The sequence below is a fragment of the Hypoxylon fragiforme genome, assembly GCF_022984875.1.
Source record: "Hypoxylon fragiforme strain CBS 206.31 chromosome Unknown GGS25scaffold_6, whole genome shotgun sequence".
Lineage (NCBI taxonomy): Eukaryota > Fungi > Ascomycota > Sordariomycetes > Xylariales > Hypoxylaceae > Hypoxylon > Hypoxylon fragiforme.
Window position 1 is genome coordinate 148558 of NW_026054761.1, and position 27388 is coordinate 175945.

The following is a 27388-nucleotide window of genomic DNA, read 5'->3' on the forward strand; positions in this document are numbered from 1 at the left end:
TGAACATTCATCAATTGTGAAGCGATTCAATGTAGTTACTATGTAGTTACTTAGTAACTTGCAGGGGATTGAGTCTAATTGGGTGGGGTGGTTCAAGTATGTACTTGTACAAGGCTACTACTAGGTAGTTATGTATTGCACCTATGTGTGTGCACGTCAAAGTCAAGCTAGCTGCATTAAAAAAAAATATTACGAAAGGCTACACTTTAATACTTGACTTTACCTTCCTATCATTGAATGTAAATATCATATCTGAAGAAGCAATTTTACCGAGCTTCCATAAACTTGCATCGCATACTCTTTACACTACCGAAAACTACTTCTATCATCACTTATTGTCACATATTCTGTTTCACATAGTGATCTCCCCTTCATCGGTTTACCGAATTACCCCTCCATTTATCACTCTCTCTTCTCTTTCAAATCCTTCGCAATGGTCCAGACGAGTACAGTAGTGTCGATATCAGCGGCGACAGCTGCGACAGGTCTCCTAGGTACGCCAGCCAGCATTTGCCCTCTTAATTTCCAGTATACAAACCCAATTCAAGCAGCGACGAGGATATGTAGAAGCTATACCTATCTACATTCCTTCTTATGGCTTGTTGCTGCTGCCGCTGCTGTTTCCCCTCGTCGTCGTTTAAGCGCTCTTCTCGTCGAGTCGCCAAGCTAACCTTCTCTCTCTCTATCTCTCCTGTACAGCATATGTCCTATACTTTGACCACCAAAGACGCGCAGACCCCAACTTCCGACGAAACTTGCGACGAGAAGAGCGACGACAAGCGCGCGCTGAAAAGGAAGAAGTTGTTGCCATGACCAAGCAAAAGAAGCAGGATATCCAACATGTTGTCCAGCAAGCTGCCGAAGAAGGCTTCCCCACTGGTGTAAATGAGAAGGAGCAATTCTTCATGGACCACGTTCAGAAGGGCGAGCTGCTAGCTGCGGATCGTAAGTCCCCAGTATTATCCATCGTATGGTGTGGGAGGAGTAGCATGCCTACACTTGGAGGGCTATAGTGGACGGGAAGAACAAAGGAGCGCTAACACGATGCGAAATCTATAGCTTCCCAAACGGTAGAAGCCGCATTAGCATTCTACAAGGCGCTTAAGGTATACCCAACGCCCGGCGATCTAATCGCTATTTATGATAAGACCGTGGATAAGGTAAGAAAGAAAGCAGCGTATCTTCCAGCCTGAAAAAAAGAGCACTTCACTAATTTCGCACACACCCAACAGCGCGTTCTTGACATCCTCGCTGAGATGATCGCATACGACAAGAACCTAGACCTCGGCTCCGGCGGCGGTCCTAACATTTCAGATCTGCCCTCCGCGGGTCTGGACTAGGCAGAGGTACCTAGGAATAGGAATAGGATAATAGTAGTAGAAGTAGTAAATACCTACTCGCCTTCTATTCCTAATCAAACTTTTTAACGATTTTCCCCCCGTTGCCCTCTCTCCTCCACTCTACTTACCTCACGAAGAAAGAAAACAGCACATGTCTTGGCGAAACAGGGGAAGGCTTCCACTACCCACCATTACCACTGCCACTACCACTGCCACTACCACTACCTCGGGATTGATCTGATTTGATTGCTTGCTTGATTGATTAATCGAACGATCACGCAAGCTTTGATATAATGGAATCAAACCCCCTCTCTAATCCCCAAAACAAGAAGAGAAGCCTCCTCCATCTTACGCGATGCGATGGTGATGTACGATCGATTTTTTCTTCTCCTCTTCACTTCTTTCTTTCTCTCTCCCTCTCTACCTCTATGGAGTGATGTGTCAGTAGAGAAGAAAGGAGAGAGAGCATAGACAAAGAAAGAAAAGAGACAAAGATAATAATAGCTTCCATCCATGTATCATATATGCCCCTATCTTTCGGCCCAGCCTAGCCTAGCCTAGTCGTATTACCATCATCCCCCTCCCCCCCCCCCCCCCCCCCCTTTTCCCCCTTTTCTCTCCTTGTAAGCTGTTCCGCCGATCGATTTCCTACTACCTACTAGATAGCATACCATACCAGACCAGGGGTATATATGTACTGTACTGTACTATGTACGATACATGTATGTAACGTGGGACGGCAGGCGGGCTGATGGGTAAACACGCCTATATGTATAATAGCGCCTTACCTACCTGTGTATTTTTCTACATCGTTGTTTTTTTTTTCTGTTCTGTTTTAAAAGAAAAACCTCCCCCCTATCCTCACGCAACGCTTATATCACGACCGATCATGAATGGTGGCCGGGCATAGACAAATGAATATGATATGGATCATTATAAACTGCGTACTGTTTGCCAGTCTTAAGTCCCAGTTCCAAAATTGCTTCAGATGTATAGGTATGTATATGTATATGTGTGGTTGGTATATGCTAAGTCCCTACCTAAGTACAGCCAACCCATGCAACTACCTAGTATTGAATATGGCACAATAGTACAAAGTCCGTTCCTTAAGTTTCAATCGCCCTACCCTTCCGATCCACCCTTTGATCCCGGGGGTCAAACCCGCCATTTCCCCAAGTGGCCCACTCCGGCGTCTCGGGTCCCATGTATTCCTCGGGGGTCCAGTCGCCATCGGCGCCGCGTTCCTCGAGCAGCTCGAAGAAGCGCTCGTAGTCTATCCGCGTGTGCCACTTCCCATCTACCTTGAACCGCTCGCTTGCGATGAGCACGCAGCAGCTGTGGGCATGTTCGGCCGCGATGCCGTACGCCAAGCCACGGTCCTTAAGCTTTTGATCCAGCGCAGTCACGAACTCGGTGACCTCGGCGTAGAAGGGCACGTTGGCCATGCTAAGACCGGCTCCGGCACTGCTAGAAGTACCGCAGTATGTGACGCCCTTGATCTCAACGAAGCACGGCAGTCCGCGCTCGACAAGGTCAGCGTATCCCTCCACTTCATCTTCCACATTAAAGCCCTTAACGAGCGTTAATCGAAAGACGGTACGCTGCTTGAGCCGCTTCTCTCGCAGGATGTCTAAGCACCGCTGGAAGCGCTCCCAGAAGTCGCGGTGTAGTGGGCGATCGATTTTCCGCAACGACTCCTTGTTGCTAGCGTCAATCGAGACGTACAACTGTGTGACGGCTTTTAGGGCCGCAAGCTGGTCTGGGTGCTGCGCGTTGCAAACTAGGAATGACGATATGCGTTCGCCGTGTAATAGCGCAAGAAATTCGTTGATATGGGGGTAGAAAATGGGCTCGCCAACCAAACTCAGGGCGCAATGCCGTATTCGCATTGCCTCCGCGAATCGTTCGGCCCTGACGCCGGGGATGCCGCGTAACATCTTGATCTTTTTGTAATGGCCAGTCTTGACGCCGTCAAAAATCATCTCGGGTGGGTCGACAACCCATCGCCAAGTAGTTCCCACGGGGTTAGTTCCGTGCCGCCAGCAAAAGACACATTTGTTAGAACAGGACAAAGACGGCGTCGTCTCCATACATTGGTGCGAGGCGATGCCATAAAACGAGAACTTATAACAAGAGCCACGGCCCCGGAGCGCAGACTTGGTCCACCTACAGATCTTAACCCCTGAGTGTGAGCCAACAATGGAGTAACCTTGTTTAGTTAATGATGCATATGTGGGTGAGTTTTTGGGTACCATCTCCTTAATAGGCTGGAATGGTACTTTCTTGGTGGTCGATTTGTTGTATGTGGTAAAATCCACAGCAATTGGTGCGGACTTGCTCGATTTTTCGGATCCGGGTTGAGACGCCTTCATGATCCTACCTAGATCTTCAACGTCTTCAAGATTCCCAGATTTCCCCCTTTTCGGTTTTGTCGTAGTGAATGATTCGTCAATAACGACTTCTCCGTCATCCTCTTCCCCAGATCCATACTCATCATCACTTTCAACAGCATCACCACTACCCGCAACCCCCTCTCCTAGTGATCCGGTACGCGCAAGAAGTTTCAACGTGTCCTTCACACCATCCGTCCATTCGGCCAGTCTCTCGTTAAGGTCTCGTTTCGTATCCGTCATACCTAAGGGGAAGGCTCTCTTGCGGCCTGTGAGTTTGGCCATCCATTTGTCCAGTTCCTTTGCCTGGAAACAGAACCCTTCATCCTCGGTAGGCCAGCCCTCTCGGTCGCCTAAACCAAACACCGAATACCCTGATACACCCGACAGAGGTGCAGTATCGATCCTAAAGTCATGATGGGTTTCCTTTAGATGTTCGAGGAGATTGTCATTGATTGAGTCGATATTGTAGCTCGGTAGTAATATGAGATAGAAGTAATCTAGTTGCACATTGGCGTCGGTTTGTTTTGGGGCGCTGATGAAGTATTCGTCGTAATCCACTTGCGCTAGGTCTAGTACAATAGGCTTCAGGAAAATTCCTTGGGTGTCGTCGGCCTGCTCTCCCAATGAAACTCCTAGATCATGGGCGAAACTGTTGACAATTCTTTCAGTACTTCCCGTTAGAGACGAATAAAACACAAGTATTTGTATGCGCCGTGCTTGATTGGGTTCTCCGTTTTTGATGGCAGTGTCTGGCTTCCGTAGCTCGCCTTTGATGCGCCGCGGCCCGGTAGTGACGCCTTTCGGGGTTTCCTTTTGCAAATCTAGCTTCTCCTCTGAAGTGTTCCTACGATCCACTGCAATAGGCGTTATAGTTTGTTGGACAGGCTTCAAAGGTCCAGTATCAACTTCCTTGGCTCTACTTCTCCTCAAGGCTTTTACAAACAGCCAGGATCCCAGCAAAACCCAGGCGGCCACGGTGAGTATCACGGACCGGGTGTCGTGCCATTGCTCGAGAATAGCTAAGAGATAAGTATAAGTAAAACGACCATTTCTTCAGATTAGATGATGATAGTTTCCCAGGTTGACTCACTCTTCAATCTTCTATCGGCGTCTACACCAAAGCCCCCCGTTATATTCGTCATTTTTTGGCCGGTTTGATGACTTGACTGCTTCCCTTGGAAGTCAAAAGTCAAAGTTCCAACATTGAAGGCCAAACTTCAAAGAATACTGCACAAGTTAAGTACGATGAAAATTGGCGGGGCATTTCTTGCTGGACTATCACAAATTTTAGAGGGGCAATTTGGTAATCGAAGAAGTCCCACAATTATGTAGTACCCCAGATTATCGATAAGATATCCTGACTAGTGTAGTTGTACCGTAGGATCCACAACCTTAACTTATGTAAGTCAAGGGAGCAGGGGAGCACTCTGCTTTCATTGTTGCATCTCATATTCCTACCAATACAATTCTGATTCTACATTGACATCTATGTACCATGTATAGATGACATCTCACGATGGAAATCTTGAACACTCTCAGCTTTGCGTTTCTGGTATATCGTGAGGATCGCGAGGTACTTTCGGATTAGACGATGAGCCCCCAAAAAAAGACAACGATCCCAATGAAAATAACCCAGGTAGAAACATTCACCTAAAGGAAACCCGTTTCAGTCCATCTTTCCTCCTCCACTGCTCCATTGACTACTAAGTGTCTAGGTCACTCGACTAAACGTCTGGGTCACTCGACTCCGGATTCTTGTCATGGCCACTGAAGTCAAGGACGGGCAGGCTCTTCACCAGGCCTAAGAACAGGTCTCGGGCCCAACAGATGGTAACCATAATTGCCAATGCGTTCCACTGTTGCTGGTTTCTCTCCGATAAGTTTAATTGGCATGGCACATGACACTTGGCCTTCGGATCATTGCTGTTCAACGTAACGATGAACAAGATATGCTTGAGGATGACGAACCCGAACAACACCGGCGCTACCGGCCTCTGCTTTTCGGGCACAACCCTGAGTATTGCTCGCCATTCCGCAGCAAACTCTGACATTTGCTCTTGGATATGGGTGTCCATCTTTAGCCTTTCAACGTTGTCCACCTCCAAGATTGTAACGTTCGACGCGAGCGCGCGTGAATATTCGGCGAAGCCCCCATCAAGCTCGGCCCAGTGCAGGGCATCTCTAAGCCTTTTTGTGATATGCCTGGCAATTCGGCCTTTGTTACCCGGAAGTATTTTTTGATCTTTGCGGAGGTCCCGAATGCGCCCATGAATCTCCATGAGTCGGCGAAGTGCGGTGGCTCCTGATTATACATAATCGTATAAGCATTAGAGTAAAAATGAATAATCAAGGTACAAAAGAAAAAGGGAAAAGGGGAGGGGGGTTGCTGCTGAATAAAACGTACCCTGATACTCCAATCGATCATTAAGCGCATATATTCTTGGCCGAGCACTTACAGCCTGGGTCTTGACATAGAACAGACCGTCCGGTAGAGGAACACCCCGAAAATGCATTCTCCAAGTAGTCGGCATGAGTGTGTATTCATCGCGCGCTTTTAAGATCTGATTAATATAAATTTGTTCATAGCGCCACCCGTCGTCTAGATCATAGTCCGGATTGGATTCTGTATTTGTCTCTTGAGTAGCAGAAGAATATATGGTTGGGCTACGTGATCTATCTTCGCTTGACGCTTCATGCATTGACGCTTCATGCATTGCCGCCGATTCTCTTGCGATATTGTGAAGGTAATTCAACATGTCTTCGGCATTGGGAACTAGAAGCTCTTCTGGCAGCTCGTTCGTTTCATCTCTCCGGTCCTCTCCGCTGTCAACTGGTGGAAGCACTGATCCTGGCACTCTTATACTCTCCTTTCCTCTTGTAAGGTTCTTGGCTGACTTCATGAGCTTGGTGATACGGCCTTCAATGACCCTATTTCGATGTGATGCGTTACGAAATGTGACATTACTGGCAGATGGGCCATTTGGTCTCCGAGACGAAACGAGGTTGTCATTGCTAGACATATTGGAGATTTAGATGTGTTATGTCCCACTATGTGTTGTGAATATTCTATGAATTTTGATGCAGAGTAGGTGCTAGTAAGTAGCGAGTGATGGGTGCGAGTGAATTGTTGAAGGTATTATCTATTGGCTTGAACCAAGATGGTCGGATTTATTACACAGCGATGAAGGAGGTGAGAACAAGGATGGATAGTTCATTGTCCTCTGACGAAACCAGTTTAGGGGGGACCTGATCTGATATTGCACTGACGAGGCTCGTCAAATTTCGCTATCTTTACCTTTCACATTATACAAATACTTTTTCCTAGGTAAGTCGAGATTGGAGAATTAACGAGCCCTAGGTATGTACCTAGTGTAGAAGACAATAGATACAATAAGGACGAAGGGTGAAAGAGAGAAGCAGAAAGATGGAAAGAAGATGGTGAAAGTCAAGGTTATTAGACCGTTTCCGGCGTATGTATGCTGTTTGTTATATGATTTCCTACCTGTTGCTTGCGGTCACTTTTGAGAAATAAATATCGAATAGGTGCAAGGCTCGCCACGTGTTTTGCTAACTTTGAAAGTTGTCACATATAGTTAACATGGAACTTTTCTACGTTTAGGGGCTTGCCAGTCAAACGAGGTCTGGGTGAAGAATATTATGTACATATGTATGTAGGATAACAGTGAACGTTGGTGCACCTGGTACTTACACATTGTGCAGTTTCATTAAATGTTGTATGTACCTAAGGCACAATTAATGATGTAGGTATCCACTGAAATTATGAACCTTGGAAATTATGATTTTTTCTTTCCATAAAAAAAGAAAAGAAAGAGAAGAAAAAAAAAAAAAAACTTATCCAGGGCTGTTAGATACAAACCGCGACATCACGCGCCGCCCAACTTTAAACTCTGCAATCAAACCCAATGACATACCCATTGCCAATCTCCTACCAGACTACCACCACTGATTGACTATCTCTCTTCTTGATCACCGACCTACGCATCGCTGTCAATAATATCTTTGTCCAAATAATCCCCAATCCCCAATCCCTTTCCATTTACAGTGTACAGAATTTTTGGAAGTCTTAATTTGGCTTCTCATAGTTCTTACTATTGAACAAAAAGAAAAAGAAAACATACCCATTATTCATTCATTCTCTATTCTTTCTCTATTCATTCTCTACCTACCTACCTACCTACCTATCTACCTTCTCTTTCCCCCATCATACATATCGCGACGACACTCGCGACCTTATTTGCGACCTTATTCGCGACCTCTTTACTCTTTACCCAACACCCACCCATTCTACTACACAAATACTACACTCCCCCGTTGTAATCACCCTTTACTACTTATCCCCCCTATTCCCCTTCATTGAAGCAATGTGCACTTTTTCCTAAAGCTATCTTGTCTCGTCACTTACAATGGCTACTACCGACTGGAACAAGCTCAAGGTCGTCGACCTCAAGGCCGAGCTTAAACGCCTTGGCCTACCACAAAATGGCCTGAAGGCTGATTTGGTATCGCGATTGGAAGCTGTAAATTCTGAAACCCCTGCTTCTCAGTCTGAGGACGAGAAGAAAGCTACTGAAGAGGGCCAAGATACTCAGGATACTCAGGATACTCAGGATACGCAACATGCTAACGGCGAACAACATCCGGAACAAGAGACTCTAGCAAAGGCATCAGATACCGAGGTCGGAGAACAAACTCTTCCCGATGAATTGCCCAAAGAAGCGATTGAACCGGTAGCTACACCTGCCGTTACCGAGACTCAACAGACTCAATCCCTACTCGCCTCTTCCTCTAATGACACACTTGCACAGCCTACCGATGTCATACAGGATTCTCAAAAGCGCAAGCGAACATCATTGAGCCCTGCCCCTTCTGTCGACGAAGTGGTGCGAAAGCGAGCTAGACAAGATGACCCGCACAGCGAAGAAGACCATGCTGCAAGAATCATTCCAGAGATAGTTGATGAGCCGATGCCCCGAGAAGAACGAAAAGACAGCTCGACGGAAGCTGTCCCAGAAGTCGAGATGAAGAGTGTTGAGGCTGAAAGCCCAGTCAAAGACGTGGGCGAGCGTGACAAGGGTGCTGCTCCGCTAAGTCCGCGAGATGATACTCACGCGGGCGACCAGAACGGGCATACAGCCGATGCAGACATCGTAATGTACAACACCGAGGCGCGCGGCGAGGAGCCCAGCAAAGATGAATCTCACCTAGAAGAACATGACACCGAAGTAGAAAGAGATGTGGAGCCATCCATTCACCCTGCGACGCGAGCTCTGTACATCAAGAATTTTATGCGACCTTTGCGACCGCAGGAAGTCAAGGATCGCCTGCTGACACTCGCCACACCGGTAGGCGTTCCCATCAAAGATGATACTATCGTTGATTTCTACCTTGACTCTATTCGAACACACGCATTTGTAGTGTTTGACACCATCACATCTGCCTCACGGGTACGTACTGCACTACACAACCGCGTTTGGCCAGTTGAGACCTTGCGCAAGGCTTTGTCGGTTGACTTCATGCCGCCAGAGCTTTTTGCGGAATGGGTTGATATGGAGCAGGCATCGACCGGAGCGCGCAGCTCGACTAACCGTTATGAAGTCATCTATGACAACGATGGCCACGGTAATGTGAAAGCAAAGCTCGAGGAATTTGATGGTGTAGCGCCTGTCCTCAAGCAGGCCCCTCTAGCGGCGGAACCTCAGCCTGAGCAAAATCGATCCATTCCTACCGGTCCTTCGCGACCCTTCTCCGGCATCGAGGGCGCGCCCACAGGACCACGCGGCTTTCAGTCGAACCGCGGGCCTATGCACCAATCGGCTAGAATGGGAGCATCATCAGATCAACCTGGTATCCTAACTCGCGCTTACCCTAATATTACATACCAGCCTGTCTCAGATGAACTGGTCAGAAGACGGCTTGACGCGATTGCAGCAGCGAAGACCCAGGACCTCGAGAGAGACTTCGGCAAGGATTACAATCGATACTATTTCGAGAACGGCGATACATTTGTTGATAGAGGTCGCGAAGTCTTCCTCGCTATCCGCCCACCACACCGAGAACGCGAGCGCCAGGGACGCGGTCCAGGACGTGAGCCAGGACGTGGCCGCCGAGGTCCTGGAGGCGGTAGAAACCGTCGTGGAGGCATGCCTATTCACCACGGCGTTCCACGAGGTGGTGATCGGTTCCGTCCTGGAGATTCCTCCGCGTCGGGTGGCAATGGCCGCTTGCGCTTTGCAGATGATCGAGGAAGTCACCGCAATTACGGTCGACGTGGAGATAACAGAGGTAGTGGAAGGGAAAGCTATAGTCGTTACTAACAGTTGAATAGATACAAGGTAAACGGCGGAGTCGATCGATTGAGAAACACGGAAGATCAGTGTGAAACGTACACGGAATGTTTTGGTGCGTAACGTACGCACCTAGGAAAAGTTTTCAAGGCATTCACCGGAGTATAAAGAACACCACATGGACACAGCATCATCCCTCAAGGCCAGAAGAGAAGAAATTTTTTACAAAAAAGGGCAGGACGCATGTATAAGGAAAAGAAAATGGGATACCCGGTCCAACGGCAAAACTTTGGCCTTCATTACATGAGGCGCGAAGCAGAGCCAGCTATGCAAGATAATCAAGAAAATGCCCCTCCCCCTCTCGTTAGGTAGAGTAGGCAAAAAAATGCAAGAGATGTATGTTGACACGATACGCGAGAAACTAATAACTGAAAAATCAACGAACTCCAGGCTGTCAACTGTTTTCTGTGTGGGTGAATGCCACTTGCTCCTACTTTGCTCTTACTTTAATATTCTTGTTTCTTCGTGTTTCGTGGGAAAGGGAGGTGGAATGGGTGGGATCGAATTGGAACTCATCGAACGAGAACGAGTGAGTGAGTGAGTGAGTGAGTGAGTTGAGTTTTCAATCATCCCAACTGCTTGCTTGCTAGCTATAGGTACCTACCTAGGTTAGTTTAATGAATACCCAGACCCATCTTCGATAATTTCCTTGAGAGAGTGATTAGGTACATACATATGAATACTTGGTTATGTTCAATGTTTAGGTGCTTACGTAGGTAGCCTAGGTTAGACACCTACTCGCCTCTATATTGATATCTAGGTTAGGCCCATAACTAATTGAGTCCTATTGAACGTCTTGGGTGGGCAAACGAACTAACTAACCTAGGTACATGTATGTACTACGACTGCTACACCCCCTATTTCATCACGATTCTTAGATCCCTGGTAACGAGGGTTATTGCACAATCCTATATCATCAAAAGGTTTCCTCGCGGCCTTTTGACCAATAATATGGTTACATCGCAATATTAAGGTAGGTACAGTTGTATAGGCACTGTTCAGTCACTTCAAGACAGCATGAACAGAGATCTCATGGTTGTATATCAATCAGAACTTTTTTTTTCTATTTGCTAAAATTCCATATCAATCGGTTTACTAACTCATTTTGCCCAGTATATTCAAACCAACAATGCTTTTTATGAGTTGTATAAGATAGCAAGTCTCTCTAGGCGGCACTGGCCAAAGGCTCTGGCTGGACGCCAACACGTTCTTTGCTGAGGATATCAAGCATGAACTGCGATGGGCGGTTGTCCTTGTAGACAGCCTGGCAGGACTTGAAGGCCATCACATCCTCAATGTACTTATCAAACAGATAGGCACTGTCCATGGGACCACCTCGAGCCTCTGGGTGGAATTGGGTTGAAAAGATTGGCCGGGATACGTGACGCATACCTACGAATCTTATGTTAGTCATGTTGCTACTAATTTTTAATTGTAGGGCGAGGGAAGGGAAAGCTTACCTTCGTTACTACCATCGTTGAGGTTGACGAAGTACTCTGTCCAGTCAGATGATAGAGTACCCGCGTCAACGGCATAGCCGTGGTTCTGGCTCGTAATATGGCATTGCCCGGTAGTCAAATCCAAGGCCGGGATGTTGTGTGCCCGGTTACCATACTTCAACTTGATGGTTTGAGCGCCAGTCGCCAGAGCTAGAAGTTGGTGACCGAGGCAAATACCCATAATGGGCACCTGAGAAGTCTCCATCAGGACTCTCAGGTTGTGCACAGTAGACTGACAATGAGTCGGATCACCAGGGCCGTTGGAAATGAATACACCATCAAAGTTGTCGGCGACCTTCTGGATCTTGAAGTCGTAAGGGAAAACAGTGACGCTGGCTCCGCGGCTCACTAAGCTCCGGAGAATGTTCTCCTTCACACCGCAGTCAAGCAAAGCAATGTGATACTTCGGGTTGTGGGCTTCCACCACAAAGGGAGCTTTAGTGCTGACTCGCTTGACCAGGTTGATTTGGCCGGGGTCGACGAAACTCTCGTCCTCGTCTGCATCGTATTCATCACCGACCGAGATCCTGGCAAGGGAGGAACCTTCCTCCCGGAGGTGAGTGACGATAGCACGAGTATCAACACCCGAAATAGCAGGAATGCCCTCTCGAGCACACCAATCGCCCAAGCTCTCCACAGCAGTCCAATGACTGTACTTCTCAGCAACATCGGCCACCACAATTCCAGCGCATTGGATGTGGGGGGATTCGAAGTGTCTCAAAAGGTTCCATTGGTCACGCAGGGGGGCCGGGACACCGTAATTTCCAATCAATGGCTGAGTAAAGACCAAAATTTGGCCACGGTACGAGGGGTCAGTCATTGACTCCGGGTAACCCACAAGGGAAGTGGTAAAGACGGCCTCGCCAGATATATTCGAGTTAGCCCCGAAGGCCGTTCCGTGGAAAATGGGGCCATCCTTGATTATGGTTAGTATACATGTAACAATCTTTTGGGTGTATAATGGCATACCCTGAGAGTAAGTGTGGCCTCCATTCCAGAGGCAGGGGTTGTGCCTCGAGATAGAGTCTGGGGCATCTGTCTGCCCTTGCTACCTAGAGCAGCCTTGGAGGCAAGGCTGGAGGTAGTGGAGATGAAGCGGGCCCGCGGCAAGAGGCCGGTAGCACCGAGTGCCGCGGGCTTCGCAGCCTTCAAGGTAAGTCGTGAGAACATGACGTTCAAGGGGTATAAGGTAAAAGTTGAAGCTAAGGGGTTATTCAATGGCCTCCTCAAGCGGATAGAGCCCGCCACAAGTGGTCTGGATAACGGTTAGTTTTTTTTTTTGCAGGCGGTGAGTCAGTTCATTGATAGACAAACCAGAGATATAATCCTGCAACGATAACGTGTTAGCAAGAGGCATGACTAAGGTGGTAGATAGGATAGTGATGGCAAGAGATAGGTGGATAGTAATTGTGATTTATATGTAGGCTTAGTTATGAGAGGATATGAAAGGAGATGTGGCATTTTTCTTTTTCTTTTTAGTATCCAATGGATATTTTCATAAGGGGGGACATGAAGAATGAGGTCATCGTGCAAAAGCATACATACCTGTGAAGTGAAGACTGACGAGCGCCCGTTCATAAGGGCTAGTAGAAGAGATTGGACCAGAATGGGCAAGGGTACATAGAAAAAGATCAATTGGATTGTGGATGTCAGAGTAGTCAACCTTTTTCAAGAATTGTCGAGAGAATGGGTTAAATAATAAAAAATGAAAAATAAAGAATAAAAAATAAGAGAATTGGATAGGCGGATGGGGAAAACCGTTAAGTAGGAATTTTAGTAAAGAAGGCACTAAGTTAGGGTAGATACTAGATAGTACAATACATGACAATACATGTCCATAGTGCAAAAAAAAGAGTCAAAGTAAGGAAGAAAAAAGCAGGGAGCAAGAAAAAAAAGGTGTTTTCTTAGCGGGGAATTTAAGATTTCAAGGTTGTGCGATCCGACTGGTTTCCGAAAGACTTAAGCTAGGCCATCCATGCATGCGACCCCGTTCTTTTTAACTGTACAAACCCAATTAGAACTGTTGTATTATCTGGTTACGCGTTGTGTATCTCTATCATGTGTATCGATAGATTTGATAGAGGAGAAAAAGAAAAAAAGAAAAAAAGAAAAAAAAAAGAAAAGGTTAAAAGGCCGTTTTCGGCCTAGGCACCTAGTGACTTTTCTGCTACAGGTCTAATAGGTACATATGTAGGTACAATACCTAACCAACTACTCAGTCACAGTCTCAGTGGTATCCATATGCAAACATTGCAACAACATACACTCACTCCCAGGCATATAACAACAGGCTCAACACTACCTCAGTAAATACCTAATAGGCCAATGGCAACAAGAACCCCTTTTTTTCTTAGGTGGTACACATTGGGTAATATTGAGGATGCTTGGCATGAGGTGAAGGGCCAACTACTACCCAACATGCAGGAGATCTGACATAGGTGCCCTAGGTAGTGTTGAACCATATATCTATAGATACTTCAAAATTGAAAAGGGTTTATAACCATTGGCTGTGTATTGTATTCTGTGTATTCTGTGAAGTTTGTTCACTTGGCGGTTTCCTGCCCCCTTTTAGGTAGGCAAGCCTTAGCCATTAGCCATATATTCAATGCCCATTGCTCCATCTTCTGCATGGACACATGAAATTGACCTCTGTTGATTTGCCATGTGGCGAGGTAGAGAGACAGCTCAGTCCCCTAAACTGAGGCGATCATTATAACGCACCCAGCTCCTTCAACTTTGAGATCAGGCCATCCACATCTTCAACCTTGCCACCCCCTTGTCTCGGCGGCGGCTCTGTAGTTTAAAAAGTCAGCATATACCCTTCCATATACACACTAACTACAAGGGATAGAAAGAAAAGAAAAAAGACATACCCTCAACTTTGAGAATCTTCAACCGCCTCTCATTCGCAATGCCCAGATCACTCAACGCCAGCTTAACAAGCGGCTTCTTCTTCGCCTTCATGATATTGGGCAAGCTCGCGTAGCGGGGCTCATTGAGGCGGAGATCCGTCGTGATAACCATCGGCAGCTTCGCGCGGACCGTCTCCACACCGCCATCGACCTCCTTCGTGACCTCCACTGTATCATTCTCGCCAAACGTGACCTTACTCGCCTGCGTCGCCTGCGGCCAGCCCAACAAGCCCGCGAGCATCTGGCCCGTCTGGGCGGAGTCGTCGTCGATGCTCTGCTTCCCCAGTATGACGAGGTTGCTCTTCTCGACATCGACGGTCGTGCGCAGCAGCTTCGCGACGCTCAGCGGCTCGAGCTGCTCCACCCACTCCTTCACCTCGACGTGGATCGCGCGGTCCGCCCCCATCGCCATCGCCGTCCGCAGCACGTCCGCCGCCTTTCCCGGCCCCGCCGTGATCACGCAGATGTCCTCGACGCCCCCCGGGGCCCGGTCCTCGTCCCGGATCCGCACCGCTTCTTCTACCGACAGCTCGTCGAACGGGTTCATCGAGTGCTTGACGCCCGCTATCTCGACACCCGTCTGCGCCTTGTTGACGCGCGGCTTGACCTATATCGCGTTGGACAAATTTCGTTCGTTAGCCACTCTCTCTCTCTCTCTCTCTCTCTCTCTCTCTCTCTCTCTCTCTCTTCCTTAACCTTGACCTTGACCCTGCCCTAAGCAAAAAGAAAAAAGAAAAAAAAAAAGGATTAAAAGCAACAAAACAGTGTAATTGATGCATACTCACCGCATAGTCAATGACCCGCTTGATGGGTACAAGAATGCGTAGTGCAGACATGGCGACCTACAGCAAGCAAGCAAGCTGGTTGGCTTTGAGTAAATGAATTATATAGGAGGAGAGACGGACAGACAGAAAAAGAAAGGTTAAACAGCTACTGTACCACACGTAATGAAAAGAATGACGCAGGAAAAACCGCGACCGAGACCGGCGATAGCCGAGCAAATAAAAAAAACCTCGGCCAAATCCAAAATGTTTCTAAGGAAACTAAAACTCCCCACTACTTCCCCCCCTTACACGTGACACCCCTCTGTTCATAAACTACTACGTACTCCTTTATTATACCGACAACTAATATACAGTACCTACTTATTTTCATATACTTACTAGTAGTGTTGGGTAGAATAACAGGGTCTACGTTATATCAAGTCTAATATCCATTGGAAAGTTACGAGCCATAGTCTTTATTGCCACTTAAAAAGAAGGGGTAAAACCAATAAAGTAAGGGGCATCACGAAAAAGCAACAACCTAGGACCTCAAAATTCCCAGTCATATCAGTATTATTTATGTAGGCCAAAGTACAGCTCTTTGTAGAACGTCATGCCCGCACTAGTCGGGTCTACGCGTGCTTGCACATTATTGTACCCCAAGGTGAAGGTGTTTCAAGACGCCTGAAAGTACACCTGCCTACGCTACCCAGAACTCCATCTACCCACCTAGTTATACAGCATGGCATCGTCTCTCTCTGTCTCTCTATCATCTAGAACAATAACTGCACCTCATCTAGCTAACTAGCTAGCCACCCAAGCTCATCCCCTCATTCGTCTATCATTCATTACCAGTCGTCCCACTCATCATCCTTCTTGGCTGGCGAGTTCTTAGTACCGCCCTTTCCCATAGCCGAAGTACCGATGGAGCTGTACTTGGGGCCCGTGCCGTGTCGTTGATCAGCCATAGCTGAAAGGTCGTCCCAGAATGCCTTCTTGCTCTCGTCTATGGGGGCTCGCCCCCGCCCGTCAGACCCCTCCACGAATCGGTTGAGGCGTTCTTGCGCCGTCATCGCGCCTGCTTGTGCTGCTTTTCCCACATTGCCGGCCGTCGCTCTGGCTTGCGCCGCAAACTCGGATTCTGCGATCTGCTCATATTCATAGTTAGCAACTTGTATTACTCTCGCTCTGCTGTGCGACTCACCTGCTTGGCCGTGGGCTGAATGAAATCGTCGTTGATTCCCTTCGCTGTCTTAGTTACTGTTGTTGTGAACCAACCGAACCCTTTTGTCAGTGCCGCCACGGGATCTTTCTGCACCTCTGCGAAATCCGGCAAGATCCCAGCGCCGCCGCCACTGTTGTTGGCAGGCATGGGAGTATTTCCGAAGCCTGCATACTTGCCTCCCTGGCTGGGTGGCAAGTGTTCCGCTCTAGAGGCATTCTCTTTTCCTAACCGCGCAAAGTACTCGTCATCTACTTTAGCCTTGACGCCCGGTCGGCTAGGACTTGCCGTTCGGCTTCCGCTGGTCGCCACGCCCTGCAATGGTGTTCCCGTCCTGCTGGCCTGCTTAGGGTTTGGCTTTGCGGTACCAGCGGTGGGCCTCGGTGCGCTCTTCGGTGTGGTCTTCCGCTCGCCGGGGACGTATTCTTTGCCTTCTACCTTGGCGCTTAGCCTCTCTTTCCACTCCTCGCCTACTTCGCCACTATATCGCTCCGCAATGGTAGCATCGTCCCAGCTGATGCCCAGCATTTTGGTATCGTCATGCTGCTCAAAGAAGGATCGCCATCCTTGGTTACCGCCTAGTCGCATACGTTCGATCTCGGCCTGTTTGAAGGCGTCCATGGTGACGGAGCGAACGAAGGAGATGTGGACACCGAGACCTCGATGGACACCGGCGCATGAAAGACAAATGAAGACGCCGAATTTGGGAGACGCCCATTGGGGGTTCGGCGCATTGCAATCGCAGCAGACATTGTTGTTATTGGTTTTTTGGATGGACAAAAGCTGAGAATATGATGCGAGTCAGTAAACCAGCAATCACTCGATAAAATCGGCCAATGGGTAACTGCGCTATATCCTATCCAGGATTCTTCGATAGTATGAAGTTAAAATGGAGATTGGAGATGCGCACCTTGGATCTGGTCTCCGGATCGACCTCCCACATGGCTTTTGATGTCATGGTGAATTTGAATTCTTGCGCCGACAAGAATAACAGGATAAGTAAGTTAAGTAGGTATTAAGTGATGAATGCCTAAGTTAAACAAATGCCCTCAAAAGTAAGGGGCCAGAAAGGCAATGGGCAATGGGCGACAGGCGACAGGCGACAGGGTAGAAGACAAATTGAATGTCAGGGATGAGACACGTTGGTAAATGTTAAATAAATAAAAAATAGACTAATTATAACTTGTAACTATGTAAGTTGAAAATAATATTCAAGGGATAGTTATGGGATGCCAAGTCTCATTCTCCACACTAGCCGTATCAGAACTTTTAGCCCTCTTTATTTCTTGGAGAGAGAAGGGCATCTAGATTTGATTTGTTCAAATTAGCATAGTCACGTGCCACCACTCTTAATGCATCTCATGGACAGTTATGTAATACCTAGTAGTTTAATATGTACTAACCTACATATGTAGGTATATGTAGTTAGTTAACCTTCAAGATTTCAAGTTGTTACCTACAGTAATAATACCTAGTACTTAGTTAGTGGTCTACACATCTCAATCACAAACAATTACATAGCAGACGTCACAAGAAAATAACGTCACAAAAAAGCATCGTGTTCTTCATATCAATCATATCAATTCTGAGCTCCAGAACTTTTCCGCGTCCTCCCTAACCATCCCCTCCTGGTGTCCACCTAGTGTACAACCCGTGAAAATGCTCATGAGGTCTTGGACAAAAATCATTCGTAAAACTGTAGCATCATGATCAAGACCTTCGCCAGAAATGCAAATGCCACAAAGCATATGCTCCTGACAAAATTCGAGACCACATCTGCTACTGCTTTGTGTGTTCGTATCTATGGTTAAAGGAGCAAGTAAAAATTCCCATCATTCATTAGGTCCAAGTAGACTGAGGCACAAGCATATAGGATATTTTCGTAATAGTAGGTAATGAATGATTGGTTGCATTCATTCTCTCATCATACTTGGGACTTGTGCCGTCGTCCAGAAAAGCTTAGACCGAAATCTAAGCGGCGGCAGCAGGAGCCGCTTCCTGGCCATTGGCCTCGGCCTCATGAGGGATGTTAGCCTCCTCATCGGTCTTGTCCGGGCTGTCAATGGCGACCTTGACGGCGATCTCCCGACCCTCAATCTCCTTGCCGTTCATCTCAGCAACAGCCTTCTGCTGAAGCTCCTCCGAGGCCAGGGTAACAAAGCCGAAGCCACGGCCCTTGCGGGGCTCACCACGAGCTTGAAGCTTCTTGATCATGAAGCGGGGAATGGGACGGAGAGCAATCTTGGCCGAAGACGGCTGGTAGTCGTTGAAGAGTTCCTTGAGCTGTACAATAGTTAACGGGTAATTCAGTACACTTTGGCATAACTTAGCTTACCTTCTCCTCAGTCAGGTCGTAGGGTAGGTTGGCGACCATAACCTTGTTCTTTGAGGGGATTCCGTCAGCAGGCGGTCCACGCTCACGTCGTTCACGAGCAGGTCCCTTTTTCTTCTCATTTCTGTCAGTGTCCGTCTTATTGGTGATGTCGGTTAATGGTAGAACCTCAGCGGAATCGGGGGCAGCGGCGGTGTTCGCGGCTCCCTCGGTAGTTTGGGCATCATCTTTGCCACCCTCCTAAGTCATATTGTTAGCTATGTTGTCAACGCATATAGGCATGAGGGTTCAACATACGGCTCGGCCGCCACGTCCAGCGCGACCAGCACGACCGCGACCGCGTCCACGGCCACGTCCAGAAGCACGGCGTCGAGATCCTTCACCACCGGCTTCACCGTTGGTGGCTCCTTCAGCCTTCTCACCAGCTGGCTGAGGAGTGCGGGCAAGCTGAACAGAGACCTTGCGGTCGAGAATTTCCTTGCCGGACAGCTCACCAATGGCACGCTCAGCCTCGGTCGGGGTGGAGAGATCGACGAAGGCATAGCCAACGGGACGATCGGTGCGGGGATTCTTGGGAATGGAGACGGATTCACTAGACAGGGATAATGATTAGTGCATATTCAATCGGAAGAACATTTATTAGGTGTAGCGGTCAAGGATATAGAGTGGGCTAGACTCTCAATAGACCTAGGTACCGATAGAAAACTGTACCCAATGGTGCTAGGACAATTGTTTGTAGCCAATATACTGCTGGAATGAAGTAGCAAAGAGCTCGACGAAACAGTGCAAGGCTAAGTAGGACAAGGAAATTGAACGGGGAATGAGTCAACAAGCAGGCAACCCATCACATATTTGTTGGCCAAATTGCCACAGGATGTCCACATGTTAGAAGAAATAGATGTCAAACTTACACAAGGTAACCCTTGAAGAATTCCTTCAACTCCCCCTCGGTTGTCGCATATGCGAGGTTGCCGATATAGAGACGGCGACCCTCGGCGGCACTGGCATGGACAGCATCCTTGGCATCGTCCTTTTCAGTGATTGAGGCATTGCTCAGAGCATTGGTAACGTCATTGACAGCGTCCGCAACTTTCTCCACGGGGGCAGCCATTGCGAAGGATGGTTCTGGTTGGGAGATTAGTTGGAGGTAGGTTGATCGAGGTAATGGTAGACGTTAAAAGCGTTCGGGTTTAGGTTCAGTATTGAACTCTTGAACAATTTCGGGGGAGGAATAGGGTGGCTACGTGCCCTAGAGAAGATTGAAAGAGTTGGGTTTGGAGTTGAGTTGCAACACAACGAGCTTGAGATTGATGAGATTTGAGAGGTGTGAGGAAGAAATGGAAGAGAGACCAGATGTTCAGACGCGGCCAGAATTTTTTAAGGGTTGTTGTTTCTTGTGTGGGTCGCGGAAAATAATAGAATTACGGCAGGTGTGGGGGAAGTGCATATGATGGGGCTTGGCAGGAGTGCATGGGCCAATCACGTAAGAAATGTAAAAAGTGGGTTGGGAAGTGGGTAGGTGCACATGTGTGGAATAAACGTACCTTGTCGTAATTGTCTAATTGTCGTTAACTGCGTGAAGCGTGGATGAAGGAAGGTACCTATTATGATCAGTACGGGAAGGTAATACCAGGTATTGAGAGGTTCAGTCCAGTTCAGGTAATGTTATGTGCAGGTGCAAGGAAAATAATATTGATAGGAGAGATTTTGCATTAGATTTATATCAGGAAGGGAAGAGTTGCATACCTTTCGTTACTGTGTTGAATAATTGAAGTGAAGGATAATGTACAAGCGAATTAATTATCTGTGATTGTGTGATGAAAGATGGTTGAAAGACGGTGTGTGGTGAAAGGATGTTAAGTGGGTTCCAGGAACCATATGATACAGTAAAGATTATTGGCAGGGAAAGAGGTGTAGATTGGCAGATCCAAAGGTGAAAGAGCGTGAATTGCTGAATGGTATTAAATGGTAAAATAGTTGAATGGACCTGCTGATTCTACTGAATTCACTGTTGTTCTTGCCTTCTTTAACTTATTAGGGAAAAAATCATTTTCAAAAAAAGAAAAAAAAAGAAAAAAAAAAGTCCATCTACACCTGTAAGGCATGCAATCCGCACTTGCCAACTAACTACGACGTAAATAAACGGTGCATGTACAGACTGTGGGAAATGATTAGGATTTCTATATAAAACAGTGCACATAATGCTTTCCAGTGAATCAAACATCATACATTCACATTTACATATGGTAATATTCTACTTAATAGGCACTATATATAGTATAGATAGTAGCCTCTGTCAATATTTTAATCTATTTAGTATTCACTCGGCATAGAACATGCCTAAGTATCATATAGTAGTACCTTAGGTATTGTAAGGAACTATTCCATTGGTCACAACCTTATTATTGACACGGAGTCCTCTCAATATTGAAGGCGGTGACACCGCATTTATCTGTATAATACACGTAAATAACATTGAACATCGAAGTGTAAGTATGTAGGTATGTACCGCCTGTCTGTCACCTCAGGAACATACTACGCTAGCATTCTAGATATCTACCCAGGACCTAGTATATGAGATTGATATAGTTATGTACCTAAAGATATTAGATGCATCTGTCATGGTCATGATCATGATCATTCCCGTAGGCAGATATCATATGTACTTGACAAGGCTTAAACAGGCAGGTAGGCATACAACTATACGTTATCAACCTTGGAAGTGTCAGGAACATCTGAATTATAGCGCTCAGGCGCCGAAAGGAACATTAAACCTGGTACTAATTATCATCTAGATCAAGTTTACCTAGTAGGAACGTGCTTGGGACATCTGGATTGTCGAAATTGGATGCTGCAGAAAAGGTCGACATGCATTGAAAACAGCAAATTGCGCTATCTCAATGCTTGCACCACGCGTCTTTCTTTGTCAGCTAAAATATGTAAAATGTGAGAAATCATAATTGAAATAACAATTCAATAACTACATGTATTCAATACATGTATGTATTGTACATCACTAGGTACTACGGTAGTCGCCCGTCTCTATTGTGCAATTGCTAGCATTGAAAGGATTGTCAAAGGAAAGAATGAGTCACATTGGAACAATTTCTCATTGTCATTGACAAGTTAGTTACTAGTTAGCCAGGCTGTAGCCAGGTTAGCCTTCCTCGTGCCCCAACAAGTTACAACCAAACAGCCAAGTCACAATCGGCCGACACATTCTGGAAGCTTGAAAAGAAAGAACCTTGAAACCTTGTTTCCGGGGTTTTGACGATCGAGCCACTTGAGAAGCATTGAAGGGCAAAGCGAGCTTTAAAGGCAGGGATCTGGCTAAATGTACCCTGCGTGTCAGTGCGTTTCTACACCCCACACGCCCAAAGACGCCATCCATACCAGTGGGCCTAGGACCTAAATGACCTAAAAGACCTAAAAGACCTAAAAGACCTAAAAGATCCGAACATAGCACCATGGCCACCATGGCCCCCTTTACCGCCCCTTTACAAGTTTATGTAGTACATTATGTATGTAGTACAGGAAGAAAAGGACATCAACTCGTGGGCAAGTATCGAACGATATTCAACGATTGCATGCCATCTATGAATGTTTTATATAAAAATTAAGCACTTTTTACTTAATCTATAACATTTCAATAGTAGTTATGTAGTGCCACATATATATTGTTCAGTCAACTGATACCTTAATACCTACCTAGGGTAGCGTGATACTATTCGTAACGCACATATGCATCTATACATACATATGTATACATGTAAGTACAATAAATACTGAGGGTATCAGACTGTCGGTCAAATGAATGGCATACATAGTAATGCAGACTTGGAAAGGGATAAACATTCTCAGGTCTTGATATCAAATATGACACCCTATCATCTATGTAAGCAACAATGAATGAGCAAACAATGCATAGGCATGTGTGAGGTGAATATCCCAAAGTTGGGTTTGGCCACATGGCTTTGGCGGCGTGTTCGGCTGGGCAATATACATACATACCTACATACATACATATGTAGGTTAGCTCATTATGTAGCTCCTGTTGCGTGCAGGAAGTATCAGGTATTGGCCAAACGGACAGCCTTACCAAAATGCCGGCACCTCAGAGTGCAGACGACTAATAAATTTGTATGACAACGTTACTCTGCAGCTCCAACTCAGGAGCGTGATGGCAAATGTCAGTAGGTAGGTATCTATTTGTAATGATGGCATTAGGTATTGTGCATATGCCTATGCCTACACACACCTAGGTAAGATACATATCGATGTCATTGGGGGTCTAGATAATAATATACTATGCATTTGCTGCTAGGTATCTACATGTACTATATTAAGGTTAGTTGAATTAATAAAGAGCCTCATTACCGCCCATGGATGTCCTATATTCACACGATACTATCGCTTTTAATCATCAATGATCCAAGTAGGTTCCATTATATACCGCCTTTTAGCGCCATGTCTAACGGCCCAACCCTAAGATACTTGCCAACTTGCGTACCTAATGATCGATTTTCTTATCCCACTTGACTGGTCCCATCAACGGTCTGATATCCTGACAGCTGTCCTATGGATTCCGCCCACAATGCTAATCATACTTATTATGTAAGTTAGGGAGAACTATGCCCTATGGACGATCTTCTGGGGCATTCTGCTCCGTGTCCTCTGTGTCCTCTGTGTCCTCTGGGCTTTTGGAGCCTTGCCTGAACCCATAAGCTTGCTCAGGTGGTCTTGATGATTTGGAGAGCTTGTGGTACATATGCAACATTCAAAGTTGTGACTTTTGTACAATACAAACGATTTTCTTTAATGTGTAATATGTATAGTGGATACAGTATTATGTACCTAAGTATGTACAACCTTGACACATGAATAAACTTCTGGAAGTTACTACCTAGGTACATGGTATTTACTATTTACAACATTGAAGTTATAATATGACTACTACATAGTAGGCAAGTGCAACTTTAGTGCTGTGTATGTACCTACTTAATCTAGGTGCATGTTTGTAGGTATTGTACATTGTAGATACGTAGTGGCAGTAGCTACCTTATGTAATCATGTTCCACTATGACATAATATTCTGCTCAAGACGGAAATCAATCTCAAAAGTTTGAACGGTTGAGGTCAAAGGTCAGTTGAGCAGGTGCGTGTAAGTTCATAGTTAGTTATCCTTATCTTATCAATCTCATCTCCCGAAGTTCAAGGTTCCTTGCGATTCAATCCTTGCCAGTTCAGACGGTCCCTTGCACCGCACCGATCTCCTCCTTGGTTCTCTTCCACCTTTTTTTTTCTTGACGCCCTGACCATTATGACTACCTAACGGAGCCAAAATAATGACAATGGCAGCATCATCGCCGGGGACGAAAGCCTCACAGGTACAAGTTGACAATAGACGCATACTCATCCTTTATGGTTCCGAGACCGGGAATAGTCAAGACTTGGCCAATGATTTGGAAAGCCTTGCCGAAAGGCTGCACTTCCAAACAATGGTTTGCGAGATGAATGATGTTGAACTTGTAAGTTAACCTCGATTCACCATCGTAAAAAAAAAAAAAGGGTAAAGTTACCGGAAAATACCAAAGAAATCTACCGAAATCTACGAGAAAGTCGATATATTCCTACCTAGGGCATCTATTCCTTCACATCTTATTCTGTTGTGTGTTTACCGTATTTATTGTTCTCTTTTTATGCATTCATCCATTGATCCATTGATCCATTCAATGTTCATTGATTTATTATTCTACCACTCTACCACTTATAACACTTACAACACCTAGCATGGGCAACTCTTGGTAACATGATCTGCCTTGTCTAGAATACTTTACTACGATACCCTCTGATCATCTTCATAATTTCTACTACTGGTCAAGGCGAGATACCTCGAAACGCACTCAAGTTCTGGAAGAGCCTCCTCCGCAAAAGATTACCTTTAAATTGCCTTCAGCTTGTCAAGTTTACTACCTTTGGCCTTGGCGATAGTTCATATTCCAAGTATGCACGCAAACTTCATAACTCATAACTCATAATCCCTAATCCTTATCCTTAACTGCTTAATTACATCATACTTACCAGTGCAACCTCCTTCTCTAACCAATCCCCTCGATGGCTTTGTAGGTACAACTGGGCTGTTAGGAAGCTTCACAAACGCCTTGAGCAGCTAGGCGCGACCGAATTCTACCCACGTGGCGAGGCTGACGAACGTCACGAAGACGGGTAAGCAACTTTGCCGCCGCCTCTCTCCGATATACCCTTTTTCTTCTTTTTTCTTTCTTTTTTCTTTTTTCTTCTCATCAATTTTTTTGGGGAGCTTTGGTAAAGCAGATTAGAGATAGTTGTAAGCTAATATTTCCTCACAGTATTGACGGCACTTTTTTGTCTTGGTCTTTAAGTCTTCGAAATCATCTTCTGAGGGAGTACCCATTACCCGAGGGCTTATCACCAATACCCCCAGATGTGCAACTTCCCCCCAAGTTCACTCTAGAGCTGATACCCAACATGGATTCCGCGGATCAGCCAATGCCTGACCGTGATGCACAGCAGAATGGAGGTGTGAGCTCAAATAGTGTAGATCATTCCTCGGCCGCCGCCAGACCAACGAATGGGCACAACACGCACCAGACTGAGCAGCCCCACTCCCAAGAACAGATTCATGATACAACTGCAGCGCTATTCAGCCATGTTGATACCCCTAACCCAATGCTTTTGGAACAGGAACTTCGAGCAGAGAGAGTATCTGCCACTAGCAATGCATACTCTGCTCGCCTATCGGAAGGTACAGCCAGAGAAATCCCCGGCGGGATAGATATTTTAGACCGACCTAATGTACTGAGAGATGATCCATCAAAGTACTCTATTGAGGACACAAGTGGCACTAAGGAGGCTCTTCCTCCTGCGGATCTTCTCCCAATACCAAGATCGTGGCCAGCCGTCCTGCGGGAGAATCGTCGCATTACTCCTACCAATCACTGGCAAGACGTTCGTCACTTGGTCTTTGAGATTCGCGCGCAGCCGACCCCCAATAGAAACGATCTCGAATACTTCAGCTACGTACCAGGCGATACAGTGGTCATCTACCCCAAGAACTTTCCAGCGGACGTGCAAGCCCTGATCGATCTCATGGGCTGGCAGGATATTGCCGATATGTCCTTTGAGCATCGTGCAAACCAGCAAAATATACTGTATTCACGACCTAGGAACTGTCACCCACTCCCGCAGTCTACCCTGCGGCAGCTTTTAATTCACAACTACGACATTACAGCTATCCCGAAGCGTACGTTCTTTCAAGAAATCGCGTTTTATACGGAGGATGCTACGCACAAAGAGAGGCTTAGAGACTTCGCGAACCCTGCGTTATCAGACGAATTCTACGACTACACATCTCGACCCCGACGATCTATCCTCGAAGTTCTTCAGGACTTCCCTTCTGTGAAGATTCCCTACGAACACGTTCCAACTATATTCCCAGTTATCCGAGGCCGGGAATACAGCATCGCCAGCGGCGGGTCGCTCCTTAAGAGTGCGGTAAATCCTCAAGTCACGCGAGTTGAACTCTTAGTCGCTTTAGTCAAGTATAAGACAGTATTGCGAAAGACTCGACAAGGGATCTGCTCACGCTATCTGGCGACTCTCAGTCCTGGCACTGTTATCAACGTCGGCCACAAAGAGTACGATACCCTTGAAGCAAGCTTCTGTCGTCGGCCACTGTTAGCCATCGCCCCCGGCACAGGTATTGCGCCAATTCGTGCCCATATCTGGGATCGACGGGATGAGCCACATGCTGGGGATGCTGTTCTCTTCTTCGGCGGTCGTAATCGCAACGCGGACTTCTACTTCAAGACTGAGTGGGAACGCCTTGGGGTTAAGGTCTTCACAGCATTTTCTCGGGATCAAGATGAGAAGATCTATGTGCAGGATCGCATTCGAGAACAAGCACTGGTAGTCTGCGACTACATCGACAGAGGTGCCGTGATCTGTATTTGCGGCAGCTCGGGCAAGATGCCAGAGGCAGTTCGGACAGCACTTTATGACGCCATGGTCATTGGAAAGTTGGCTCCTGATCGTGAGACGGCTAAGGAGATTATACGTACAGGAAACCCGATATGGGAGGAGGTTTGGTGATGGCTAGTGGGAAAGGGCGGTCGATGAAGGAACACTTGGTCATCAGTCTACTACTCGAACTGGACTCTGCAATGGGTACCAGTTGCTTATAGTTTCACTGCCCATATTTGCCTAGATAGGTAGACGCACTAATTCGCATTGCATTGCATATTGCGTTGCTTGAAACTTGTATTTCGATCCCTCGCTTCATGGTGGAACAAAGTTCTGTAATCACAGGCAACTCATGGCTGTTTGTGTATATACTTGACGAGCCAGTTGAAGATTCCCCTGGTGGTTGCGGGTAAAATTTGCCAGCATACCATGTAGTATTCGCATCCTACCTACCTTCTAATAAGTACCTACTAAGCATCTCAAAGCAAGCAGGTACGGATATCGTCCATACATAGTAGTCTCTTAGCCAAGAAATAGTAGCATTGTCTGGTGATGCTGAT

The 27388-nt window shown here is 46.6% G+C and overlaps 9 protein-coding genes across 9 annotated transcripts; 3 read left to right on the forward strand and 6 right to left on the reverse strand.

Moving 5' to 3' along the window:
- Positions 1–67: 67 nt before the first annotated feature.
- GGS25DRAFT_493412 (mitochondrial outer membrane translocase complex, subunit Tom20 domain-containing protein) lies at positions 68–1925 on the forward strand. Its single transcript, XM_049261253.1, has 4 exons — positions 68–494; positions 700–945; positions 1060–1160; positions 1233–1925. The coding sequence occupies exons 1-4, from the start codon at positions 434–436 to the stop codon at positions 1338–1340; spliced, it is 516 nt and encodes a 171-aa protein (XP_049115240.1). The 5' UTR covers positions 68–433; the 3' UTR covers positions 1341–1925.
- Positions 1926–2288: 363 nt separating this feature from the next.
- Positions 2289–5009, reverse strand: GGS25DRAFT_493414 (radical SAM superfamily-domain-containing protein). Its single transcript, XM_049261254.1, has 2 exons — positions 4824–5009; positions 2289–4752 (listed from the first exon to the last, which is right to left on the reverse strand). Exons 1-2 carry the CDS (start codon positions 4873–4875, stop codon positions 2447–2449), a joined length of 2358 nt encoding a protein of 785 aa, XP_049115241.1. The 5' UTR covers positions 4876–5009; the 3' UTR covers positions 2289–2446.
- Positions 5010–5114: 105 nt separating this feature from the next.
- On the reverse strand, positions 5115–7347 carry GGS25DRAFT_493416 (uncharacterized protein). Its single transcript, XM_049261255.1, has 2 exons — positions 6138–7347; positions 5115–6035 (listed from the first exon to the last, which is right to left on the reverse strand). The coding sequence occupies exons 1-2, from the start codon at positions 6751–6753 to the stop codon at positions 5458–5460; spliced, it is 1194 nt and encodes a 397-aa protein (XP_049115242.1). The 5' UTR covers positions 6754–7347; the 3' UTR covers positions 5115–5457.
- A 253-nt stretch (positions 7348–7600) lies between these two features.
- GGS25DRAFT_493420 (uncharacterized protein) lies at positions 7601–10723 on the forward strand. The gene has a single exon (XM_049261256.1). It carries the CDS (start codon positions 8158–8160, stop codon positions 10066–10068), a length of 1911 nt encoding a protein of 636 aa, XP_049115243.1. The 5' UTR covers positions 7601–8157; the 3' UTR covers positions 10069–10723.
- A 540-nt stretch (positions 10724–11263) lies between these two features.
- On the reverse strand, positions 11264–12767 carry GGS25DRAFT_514575 (small subunit of carbamoyl phosphate synthase; the record flags this gene model as incomplete). Its single annotated transcript, XM_049263003.1, has 3 exons — positions 11264–11490; positions 11559–12513; positions 12567–12767. 3 exons carry the CDS (start codon positions 12765–12767, stop codon positions 11264–11266), a joined length of 1383 nt encoding a protein of 460 aa, XP_049115244.1.
- An 897-nt stretch (positions 12768–13664) lies between these two features.
- GGS25DRAFT_493425 (electron transfer flavoprotein, beta subunit) lies at positions 13665–15506 on the reverse strand. Its single transcript, XM_049261257.1, has 4 exons — positions 15415–15506; positions 15295–15351; positions 14471–15116; positions 13665–14390 (listed from the first exon to the last, which is right to left on the reverse strand). Exons 2-4 carry the CDS (start codon positions 15343–15345, stop codon positions 14308–14310), a joined length of 780 nt encoding a protein of 259 aa, XP_049115245.1. The 5' UTR covers positions 15346–15351; positions 15415–15506; the 3' UTR covers positions 13665–14307.
- Positions 15507–17762, reverse strand: GGS25DRAFT_493429 (ArfGap-domain-containing protein). Its single transcript, XM_049261258.1, has 3 exons — positions 17406–17762; positions 16478–17278; positions 15507–16421 (listed from the first exon to the last, which is right to left on the reverse strand). Exons 1-3 carry the CDS (start codon positions 17451–17453, stop codon positions 16122–16124), a joined length of 1149 nt encoding a protein of 382 aa, XP_049115246.1. The 5' UTR covers positions 17454–17762; the 3' UTR covers positions 15507–16121.
- A 120-nt stretch (positions 17763–17882) lies between these two features.
- On the reverse strand, positions 17883–20394 carry GGS25DRAFT_493433 (RNA-binding domain-containing protein). The gene is made up of 4 exons (XM_049261259.1): positions 19739–20394; positions 19125–19419; positions 18831–19067; positions 17883–18778 (listed from the first exon to the last, which is right to left on the reverse strand). The coding sequence occupies exons 1-4, from the start codon at positions 19936–19938 to the stop codon at positions 18467–18469; spliced, it is 1044 nt and encodes a 347-aa protein (XP_049115247.1). The 5' UTR covers positions 19939–20394; the 3' UTR covers positions 17883–18466.
- Positions 20395–23956: 3562 nt separating this feature from the next.
- Positions 23957–27317, forward strand: GGS25DRAFT_493440 (riboflavin synthase domain-like protein). Its single transcript, XM_049261260.1, has 4 exons — positions 23957–24355; positions 24655–24830; positions 24954–25052; positions 25196–27317. Exons 1-4 carry the CDS (start codon positions 24173–24175, stop codon positions 26955–26957), a joined length of 2220 nt encoding a protein of 739 aa, XP_049115248.1. The 5' UTR covers positions 23957–24172; the 3' UTR covers positions 26958–27317.
- Positions 27318–27388: the final 71 nt, after the last annotated feature.